Source organism: Patella vulgata, chromosome 8, assembly GCF_932274485.2.
Source record: "Patella vulgata chromosome 8, xgPatVulg1.2, whole genome shotgun sequence".
Classification (NCBI taxonomy): Eukaryota; Metazoa; Mollusca; class Gastropoda; family Patellidae; genus Patella; species Patella vulgata.
In genome coordinates this window covers 45,619,432-45,630,496 of record NC_065886.2, presented here as the reverse complement: position 1 = coordinate 45,630,496, position 11,065 = coordinate 45,619,432, and the positions used below count along the sequence as shown (strand labels likewise).

General features: G+C 34.3%; 1 protein-coding gene and 1 long non-coding RNA gene across 2 annotated transcripts; both read left to right on the top strand.

Moving 5' to 3' along the window:
• Nucleotides 1-705: 705 nt before the first annotated feature.
• On the top strand, nt 706-4,256 carry LOC126831175 (microsomal glutathione S-transferase 2). Its single transcript, XM_050561883.2, has 5 exons — nt 706-876; nt 1,213-1,312; nt 1,914-1,984; nt 3,205-3,286; nt 3,702-4,256. The coding sequence occupies exons 1-5, from the start codon at nt 807-809 to the stop codon at nt 3,853-3,855; spliced, it is 477 nt and encodes a 158-aa protein (XP_050417840.1). The 5' UTR covers nt 706-806; the 3' UTR covers nt 3,856-4,256.
• A 67-nt stretch (nt 4,257-4,323) lies between these two features.
• LOC126831176 (uncharacterized) lies at nt 4,324-6,703 on the top strand. Its single transcript, XR_007684161.2, has 3 exons — nt 4,324-4,505; nt 5,884-5,983; nt 6,633-6,703. It is a non-coding gene; the product is annotated as an uncharacterized LOC126831176 (long non-coding RNA).
• The last annotated feature ends 4,362 nt before the right edge of the window (nt 6,704-11,065 follow it).

The following is an 11,065-nucleotide window of genomic DNA, read 5'->3' as shown; positions in this document are numbered from 1 at the left end:
TTAAAAAATGTATATACCAAATATGTTTAATTTTCAACATTCATGTACATGTATATTCAAATTAACCCCACACTCACTACACCTTATTATCAAAAATTAAAAGCATGGACCATGTTAAAAAAAAAAATGGTATTTTACCCATGTGTTCGCGGAACTTCCAGAAAATTAAATCTGAAATCCTTTGTATTTGAGCTGCAGATTAATGGATTGTCTCAAATTTGGTTGACCCTAAAGTATATTAATGATCAACGAGAAACGACAACTTTAGGATGCCTTTGGCCAGGAGGAGATTGGCTACTGAGTTGACGAAGGGCTAATAGGAAGTGCAGGTGGACTGCACTACTGCACAACAATTATACGGACAAGACAAACTGCATAGATATTACAAGAAATAAATAACAAATCATATATTTTTTTTGCCTTGACACGGGTTAACAGGTGTGAGGGATGCTCATAAATGCCGAAGCTTTTGAAAAAAATAAAGAACTATAATATTTCCAGGAATAAAGGTTTATATATCAGATAGAACAATTTTGCTATAAGATTTTCGCGGTCCTACAAAAAAGGGTACAATCTAAGATGATGCTGGATATTTCTGATCATATCTCTCCTTGAATAAAGTTAAAGAGTAATATTTTTTTTTTCCAAAAAAACAAAGTTGTACTCTGAGATTATCCCCGTCCTACAAATTAACCCTGCCTATCTTTACGAGAGCGTTCAGAGTACAGCCCGCTACAATAAACGTGTACTAACCAAAAACTATTTCAAGCAAAAGGGTCAGATTTATTTTTCAAGGATCAGAGAAGATGACATCTCTATCAGTTGAAGATCTGGTGTATCCAGGAGCCGTTTCTTTGTTGGCATCATTTCAATTAAGTATGAAACTAGTTTATTTACTTTAATTTGTGGACCTGTATTGATCCATGGTTGTATAACAATTTTATGTCCACTCAAGTGCGATACTTGTGGCGATGTTTAAGATTATGTTAACGGTCGTTAAGATTATGTTAACTTGGCTACTGGACTGTTTTTGATAGATTGTTAAGTACAATGAATTTAATGAATGAATTAATGAATGGATTTGAAAACAGATTTAATCAATTTCATATTCGGGTGAGTTTTAACTGAAAATAAAGTTTTTGTTTTAAAGTTAATAAGATACAATAAATGAAATAATAAAGGCATCACTATAATTCGTCTGTTTTTTCACAGCAAGATTTGCTAGAAGTGTTGGAGCTATGAGAATGAAGCTAAAGGTACCCTATCCAGGAACTACTGGAGATCCTGCATTTAATAGAGCATTTAGAGCACAGTAAGTCTCTATGTATCACAAGTATTTAAATAAGTAGTCGAGTAGTGGACAGTGGAGTTGGTGGGGACACAAGATTTATAAGTTTATTGGAGGGGAGGGGGATGCACTCAATTAACCTCAAAACAGCATTATTTTGATGGATAAAAGTAAGTTATGTGTTGTGTTGGGTAAAGAGGAATTTACGGCCTTGTTTCTCCTTGTTAGTGGTGCAGGATATAGGACCTGACAAGGACAGTGTCGAGGATGGTATGAAAATCCCCTGTAAACATTGGTGTGCACATATAAGAACCTTTGACAATTCGAAACAAGAGTAGGCCGTAGCACCGTTGTCCAGGTAAAATATTCCCTCATGGCACACTGCATGATGTATTGTCTTCATTAGCCCAGTCAGTGCACAAAAGTAGGACGTTAAACCCCAAGTTTCAGTGTGGCAGTGCCAGAGGTTAATTATAACATAACAATAACCAAGAGGAAGAGTTTATCTCATTAATTGTGATTAAATCATTGCAAATTTTAATTTGAAAATATTGATTAGATTTTATCTTTATTTTTTTTTAAGTTTAGGATTTGAAATAAGAAATTTTACTTTCTTATATTTCAGACAGAACACATTAGAGTTTACACCAATATTTTTTCCATGTTTATGGATGTCTGGAATATTTTTCCATCCAGGTAAGAAATCAATCTGATTTAAATATAGATCTATATTTCGTTCCGTTTTTTGTATACTTTCGATGGCCTACATTACATGAAGATCTGACCAGTTGTAGTGGAAGGTCGCGTGAGGTGTCATGCGAGCAGTTTTTGACCTTATGATGTCAGACATTGATTAATCAATCAGCGTTGATGTTTCTAGTGGTTTACCCAAAGTTCCGTGCACTTCGCGCAAAAAAATCACTGTAACAGACCGTTTCATTAGCTAATCCCGCACATTATCCAGAAAGTGGGTTATATAACAATTCTTCCAGATCCTAGTAAAACGAAATTTTGAACTATAAAAAACGAAACGAAATAGGATCTGTGTTTTAATCAGATTGGTAAGAAATAAACTCTATTGGTGTGTATCAGAGAAATAGAATGAATGAAGTAGAAACTTTTTCATATTATCGATTTCTCCTTCAAAGGCCATTTTATGCCCTGGTTGTGGTCTCTAAATGCCTATATTATTAAACCCCTTCAAGAAAATGGTTACAGGGGCGGATCCAGGAATGTTTGCAGGAGGAGTTTGCCAGGTTCCTGAGACAATGTATCTCCCCTCCCCCCCTCCCGCATGGTCTCTATCGTCATTTTGGCGTATATACATACACATTGAGCTTTTTAAACAGAGAAATTCAACACCTCGTTTGACGTCAATTTTTATTATGAATTAATACAATGACATTGTGATTCAATTTCATGGATGCAAAGCATTAATTGTGATATCACATAATGTCTATATCATTATCTCGTGTTTTGAGTGCCCATCCTGTCCCACATCTGACGATAAAGGATAAAGCACACGGCTGAGAAACTTTTCACATAAACAAAAAAAATTATGTAGCTAAGCAGGGGGGGAGTTTCGACCCCCCCCCCCTCTGGATCCGCCCCTGGGTTATCAACATAAAATAACACATTAAACATTTTCTGATTGGCAATAAAATACAGATTTGTCTAATGTCTAATGAAAATATTAATTGACATCCTCAATTCTTCAATATTGCAATTTGTGCTGAATTGCCAACAAACCTGAAGTATTTATTTTCAAAAGAGACTATGATAGTTTTGCTTTAACTGGATCATATATCACAAAATAACAAAAGGGGGCTTACAGTATTCAAAAATCCGCTCCCCCATTAAGTCCCCCAAAATATGCAATGATTGAAGGGTTTATTTTCAAATGATTTTATTTTCAGTTCCTGCATCATTGGTGGGTTTAGTATACCTTTATTCTAGACAAATGTACTTTAGTGGTTATATGGAGAGTGTTGAGGGCAGGTAATTATTTTATATCACAATTTGTTAATGCTATCATTCAAGTCATTCAAATTGAGATTTAATATTTGATATTTAACAAGCTGGGGAGTTATTTGGTTGCATTAGAAACTGTGTTTTGTATTACAACGTTAGTTAAATAATGGAAAGGAGAGGAATGGAGTTTAATACTAAAGTGCTGTGGTCATTTTGAGACTAACATAATGGAATTTTTATACATCTTATAAATACTTGAGTCATACAACAATTCTTTACATAATTACTCTCCCTTTATACAGATCCTTGTGCAACCAATTTTATGCAGTCTAAATTTATTCTATAGGTGAATTACAGTTTTACTGATATGATAATTTTGACAAGGTAATGTTTTCTATCCTGTTGATATGTACTATCAAAATATATCATATTTATATTTCAGACTGCCTGGTTTTAAACTTGGAGTGAAATGTTTGATGGCCTTTTTATTTATGGGATTTTCTGGAATATCCACAGTTATACTAAGAAAATACACTGATGTTGATTTAGCTCAAATATTCTGGCAGAATGCTGAAAAATATTTACCTTTGAAATAAATTTTGTATGTTACTTTTTAAAAAATATATAAATTTGAACGAAATCTTTAATTTTGTGTTGTGTTTGTTAGAGATGTCAGAATGTTTTTAAAAGTTGATTCTGTAGCAGACTATTGTTGGAATATAAAAATAGGTTGATCATATATATCCTATAAGAAATTGTCATTTGAAATATTTATTGAAGGACCAAATTTATAATTATTTTTATTATATTGTATTGTATGATGACACAGCAAATTTAATATTAACTATGCATTTTTGGGTATCTATGTATCTCAGGTTTATTTTTGATATATCGTGGTGAATACTGTTAGATATGTAGATGGCTGGGTTCATTACAGGCTTATATATAACATTCTTTATGATTATTGTTGAATTGACTAATAAAACACGTTATCCTATCCAAATTGTTTGATTTGTTACAATTTAGGGCTGTAACCGTTATTTTGAAACGCCCCCTTATTGATACTACCTCATTATTAAAGTAGGTTGACGGCCATAGTTCAGAAACGAAGGGCCGAATAATTTAATTTTTGTGCGCTGTCACGGGCCAATCGCAATGAGTGACAATTTATCCAAGATGGATATGCTGAGGCTTGGAGATCTAGTATTTCCAGGAATGATTTCCATTTTGGCCTCGTATCAACTCGGTAAGGAAACTAAAACATTGCGTTGCACGTACTATATACGCAGCTGACATTTTTTGATGCTTTGTTTACCAATTGTTTTTGAGTATATGCTGATCTGCAGAATTGTTCGTTCCAATTGGTGCCCATGTTTTGTTTTATTGCAATATTGCATTATTGCATTGCTATACAAAATAAGCATATTTAGTACCTTTAGAAGATATACTGACTGACAAACAAAGCAAGGAACAAGATAAATATGTAATTATTGCTGATGCACTGCAACCAAATTACATATGTTGTGAGTGACAACAATTTGATTCAATATTCGTAACGTTGCAAGAACAGAGTCAAAGACTTCACGAAACAGCTCTACTTTAGCCCGAGATTAAATCACCGTTATAAAACATTACCTGATTAATATATAGTTAGTTATTTCCGGATAAGATCCCGAAGTATTGATCCGGTGAGCTTGTTTGTATGCGATGGGGGTCGCTTCTGAATTCATCCCGAACCCCAATAACGGTACGTTACCCCCCCCCCCCCCCTCCCCCACCGCACGCCCTTTAATTACACATGATATGTAATCCTGAAACCAGTGATATCATTCATGAAATATTCAGCAGAATCTTGCCTTTGCTGGCAAACTGTGACCTTTCAAGGCTATCATGCAAAACAAATTCCTGCAACATAATTCAAATTAAAGTAGCTAAGTCCGTAACTCAATATCATCCAAAATCTTCGACATTGAAAACACGATTTTTTTTGCAATTTAAATCAGCATTGGTGTTGTGATCTTACCTGGAAAGGATGGGCTTCTGATATCCAATATTTAAGACAAAATAAACATTTTACCATTGGTACACGAATCGTGTACCACATTGCGTTTCAGCGCCATTTGTAACAAGGTGCTCAAAGAATGAGGCTAGACATATTCCACAAGTCATGTCAAACGGTGATATATTCTTATTTGGAGAGCATGCGCAATAAATAAAATCGGTGTTGACTGCATGGAATAACCAGACGCTAGAATCTGACTTGAGGTTGAGACTTCTGGCGTATTTCGCCGAATATAACTGATGACAATTCACAGTAAAACGGACACGATTGAATGTAAAACAGTTTTTATAAATTCATATTACATTATTATATGTGTTGCGACTCATTTGTGCCAATTTCTAGGTCCCAAATATTAGCGATTTAGCTCCTTTTTAAGATGAGGTGTAGAAATGAAATAAGCTCAAACCTTTGTTTATGTGACCATTAGTGCTTCCTTGCACCCACACACTCATTTCCAGGATTTCCTATGAATTACTTGACCTGTGCACTATAACTGAGATTGTTACATATTAATGGCCACCCATGTTGTCAAATATCTCTCCAAGTATTTATATAATTTCAGTTATTTTTGCAATGAGAGTTTTCCGAATCCGAGAAAAGGTGAAGATCCCTTTCCCCCAAACCACTGGAAACCCAGCATTTGAAAGAGCATTCAGAGCACAGTAAGTATATAGTTTACAGTTAGTCTGAGATTGACATCAAAAGACCAAATACAAGTTGCACCAGATGTTCCAGCTGTAAGCAAACTTTTAAATAGGACTAACACTTCAACACATATGATATTATAAGGTCTTTACGGCTAAGTGGGTCTCTAAATATGCAATCATATGATATAATAGTATGTATCTTGATGCAGAGCTGTTAGATGTATATTGACTGAGTTATTGTTGGATAATACCATGTAATACACAGTAGATTGTATTGGTCTCTGTGATTACCACTTATACATGTACACTGTGAATTATGGAGTATGAGTTATTATGTATATCAAGTTGTTGATACTTGTAATTACTAATAGGCATTGGTCTTTATTAATATTATTGGGGAACCTATAAGTGAGACTGGTGTATATTAAATCCCATATTCCTGAAGCAATGGCCACAGTATTAAAACTTTGTATATTCTTTGATGTGGATTAGGTATATTATATTATATTATGTGTACTGTTATATTGAACTAAATACTTACTAAACTGGGAAGGTGGCCTATGAGATGTAACATAGGTATCATTTTTTTACTTATTTATTTATTAATATCATTTCTTATCTGTGTTAGTTAATTTAAGTAATAAAACAATTGATTTCTTTTCAGGCAAAACACGTTAGAATTTATGCCAGTTTTTATGCCAAGTCTGTGGGTATCTTCTATATTTTTCCACCCAAGTAAGTTGAGATCTGTTTATGATAGACCATGCCAAAACATGAACTAAATAATTAATGCCTCCCCCCACCCCTTCGTTCCCCCACCAATAAAGGCATACAGGCTCGATGACTGTTGAGGCAGCAGAACCCGAAATGCCCGAAAAAATTGCGGGTTACAGTTTTCTTTGAGGGACAAAGGAGCGGAGCTTACCCCTCACATAATTTTGAAAATTTGACAGCCGCAAACACTTTTCCTGCTATTCCAGCCAAGCATCTTCAATGTGGTCCAATATAGTCTGCATTAGGTGTCTGACCTGAATCCCAAACAACCAATCAATTGTCGCGGGTTATAGGGGTCTCTCCCTCCGGAAAAAACTTTGAAAAATTAACCTCCGCAAATGTGTTTTACTGCTATTCTAGCCCTGGAGTTAAAGGAGCTAAATCGCTAACATTTGGGACCTAGAAATTGACAAAAGTGGGTCGCAACGCATATAATACTGTAATATGAATGTATATAAACTGATTTACATTCAATGGTTTCCGTTTTTACTCCAATTTCAAATCAGTTATGTTCGGCGAAATAAGCCAGCAGTCTCAAGCGAGTGCAAATTTCTAGCGTCTGGTTATTCCAGTCTACATCCGCCGTTTGATTTGGTGCAATGTGTCTAGCCTCGTCCCGCGAGTCTCTTGATACAACTGGGGCTGAAGCGCATTATGGTACACGATTCGTGTACCAATGGTAAAATGTTTATTTTGTCTTAAATATTGGATATCAAAAGCCCATCTTTTTCCGGTAAGATCACAACATGAATGTTGATTTAATTTGACAAATAAATCGTGTTTTCAATGTTGAAGATTTTGGATGATATTGAGTTAGAGACTTAGCTACTTTAAGCAGTTTCAAAGTTTCCAATGGTTTTGTAACTGAAATCCCACTCTATGGCGACCTGAATTCCAACCATTCAATCAGACTGTTGCAGCTGCATTCACAAATAATAATCGATGCACAAAAAATGTCACACAACGTAGAGTGGCTCCAGACAAAATTTTTAATCCATAGTGGCTAAGTGGGTAAGACGCTGGCTTTGCTAGCCTGGAGGTCGGGTGTTCGATCCCTGCATTGGTCGAGAAAGTTCATCCAGTGATGCAGGACGGAGGGCCTGACAAGGACAGCTGTCTAGGTGTTAGGATGATACGAAAAACCGAGGATCCGTGTACACATTGGCAAGCACGTAAAACATCCCTTGACAGTTGGAATTCGTTTTAAGTGTAGGCTGTACTGCCACTGTCCGGGCAAAATTTCCCTCATATCACACTGTATGCCCGTCTCCATTAGCCCAGTTCGGAGCAGAACAATAGGACTTTAAACCCCATTTCATTTCATTTCCATAGTCAATTCAGTAGAAATTTGTGGTATTCAATTAAAGGAAAAGAAAAATTAGTGCTTTATAAGATGGAATAATATTTTTTTTTTTTTCATTTTACCCATCTGCCTGAAAAGTCAGATTGCCCGAAAGTTAGGCTGCCCCCATGGCTCATACGCCTATGCTCACCCACCACCTCCACATTTAAAAGCGGCCAATATTACATTATAAAACTGATCCATTTTTATCTCTCACACTTAAAAATATATGAGATTTGAGTTTGTATCAATATGTTATTTTATCACTCTATTTTTCAGTTCCATCCTCACTAGTGGGTTTACTATACCTTCATTCTAGACTAAGATATTTTAATGGCTATTGTAGAAGTGTGGAAGAAAGGTATGTCATGAGTTTTAATTATGCAAAACTTTGCCTTTAATATTAAAATAGTGTCTGTTTTTGGCTTATTTTCGTAAAGTAATTGTCTTTTTTTCCTTTTTGATATCATTTTAATCACACTTTTAATCAATACTGCAAAAAGAGCTGTCTGTCTGTTTTTTCCCAAAATTCTATAAATACTCTTAGACAATTTATAAGACATCATATTTTGGTAAACAAGACAATTTTCTGCAAGAAAAGTTTGTATTTGTACATTTACTAATAAACTTTCTTCAGGTACCTGTGAGATTATACTTAAATTAGAAAATCAATCAAATGTCTGGATAATCAAAGGCTTTCTAAAGATTTCACAGAACGTTTGATATTTTGATTAGAAGTCGACCAGTCACAATGTTTACATAACGTCTTTATATCAAATGAAGTGGAGAAAACAACCATAAAATAAAATGTAATGAAATGTTGGTATGGCATTTTAGTGAAGTTCAAATATTTTTAGCATAAAATGAAAACTTTAATCTTTTATCTATTTTTTTTTTAATCTTTCAGAATACCAGGATTTCATCTAGGAATAAAATGTATCATTGCTCTTTATGGTATGAGTGCTATCGGCATGACAACCACATTATTAAGAACATATGTAAACATAGATCTAGCCCAGTTAGCCCTTTCCTTTGCTGAAAAATATCTTCATTTAAAATAAATCCATAAGTATTGAGATATTTAGTATTAATTTTTTCTAACAGATATTAAAGGAGCTAAACGTCTATTCTTGGGAACCTTAAAAAGGATGAAAATGGTTTGAAAAGCACATATTAATGTAATATGAATATATACATTGATTTGCATTCAATTTTTAGAATATTTTTGTGTAATATCTAATCAGTTATGTTTGCTGAAATATGTAAGTAGTCCATATTGAATTGCAGTCAATTGCTCCTGCTTAACTGCATCAAGAGTAGGGTTGACCTCTCACTTCTGGCATATGTTGATCCTGGTTCATCAAGGTGCCTCATTCTGTCTTAAATATTGGATACTAGAAGAATGCCCGGCTTCGCTCGGGGGTCATAACCCCAAAACCGGAAGTGGTAGACTAACGCCACCTGTTACTCCCCGGTTCGAGCTACCCCTATACCCCAAATTTCAGACTCGGGGCAGACCTAGTGTAGCCGCCAACCCCGAACAGACAGACAAACAAACAGACAGACAAACGACAGTCACAAATATTAGTATAGATCAGGAGCAGTAAGATAACATTGATATTGATTGAAATGGACCAATATTAAATTCTAATTCAAGTTTTAACGTTGTAAGATTATGGATTATATAAAGAGGTTTAGCTCCTTTAATCTGGTAAATGATGAATGTGTATAGTTGTATGGAATCTACAGCCAAAATAAATAAGCTTATAATGAAATACGACATAGTACTTCATTGGTCACCAGAAACGTGGTTACTTTGCTGCCCATGAGAAAATATATGTTATATTGGACAGAGTACAGTATAAAATGAGTTTTGGTATACCATATACATTCAATATTTATTTAACCTCAAATTTTAGCATAGTTGTTTGATTTTATTATGGTGCTTGGTACAGTTAATAAATGTATTACTTTTGTTGTGAATAATGAAATGTATGTATGATAATATTTGTATATATTCACGGTGAATATGTATAAATTTTGTGTATTTGATGAATTTGTTGTATATGAAGTGTATAAGAATGTCTCTCACTGACACTTTATTTAGTTGTTTTTATGTAGATTTGTGGTTTTAAAGGAAAAAATATCATTTGTTATACCAAAAAATTTATTTATAGTATTTGGACTACTCTGTCTCTGTAATAAAGTTTTGGATTTTAATGTTAATATATGTAATCCTGTTTATTTGGCATGATGGATTATGTTCAAAATATAATTCAAAATAATGTTTGTATCAGCTCATGATTTACTTTTTGTATGAATGTGCATTTATAATAGAATGCTATTGTATTTAGAGTTGTACAAATGGCTGTATATTATGTAACTTGTACATATATAGCTTGCTCAATATCTAGTCTTTCTTTTCAGTGATTGTTATTAAGAATAAATATAGTTATATAAATTAATTCAGTAACTGAAGTCAATTAGGCTATAACCTAGTGTAATACAAGAATTCAGTGCATTAAATGTGATATATCACCAGCAGGTACTGTCTTAGAAGCGGGGTTGGGTCCAAAAATCATTAAAACACTTGGTGACCCAGATCAATCTAATAAATTAATTAAACCCCCTCTCTTCCGACGGACATCGAAAAGGAATGTATGTACTTTTCATTTGAATCTAGCCATGAGCCAATATCCCCTCCTTTAGATCAATGCTAAGATGCAATTATTCTGTTGAATGTGTTCCTTATCCACGACACACTCCAAATCGCATATTTTTATAAAGTTTCTGGGATGCCCCAGTACTTCCCCTACTCCCAGAAGTGTTTATATTAAAGGAGAATTATGGGAGATTAGATAAAGAGTAGACAGTTCTCGCTGTAATAGTTAATAAATAGATAACGTAAATAGATTATGCTGAACCAAGATATTAGCTTTTGAATTTTAGGCTAGCCTCGATCATCGTTACTAAAGTCGGTA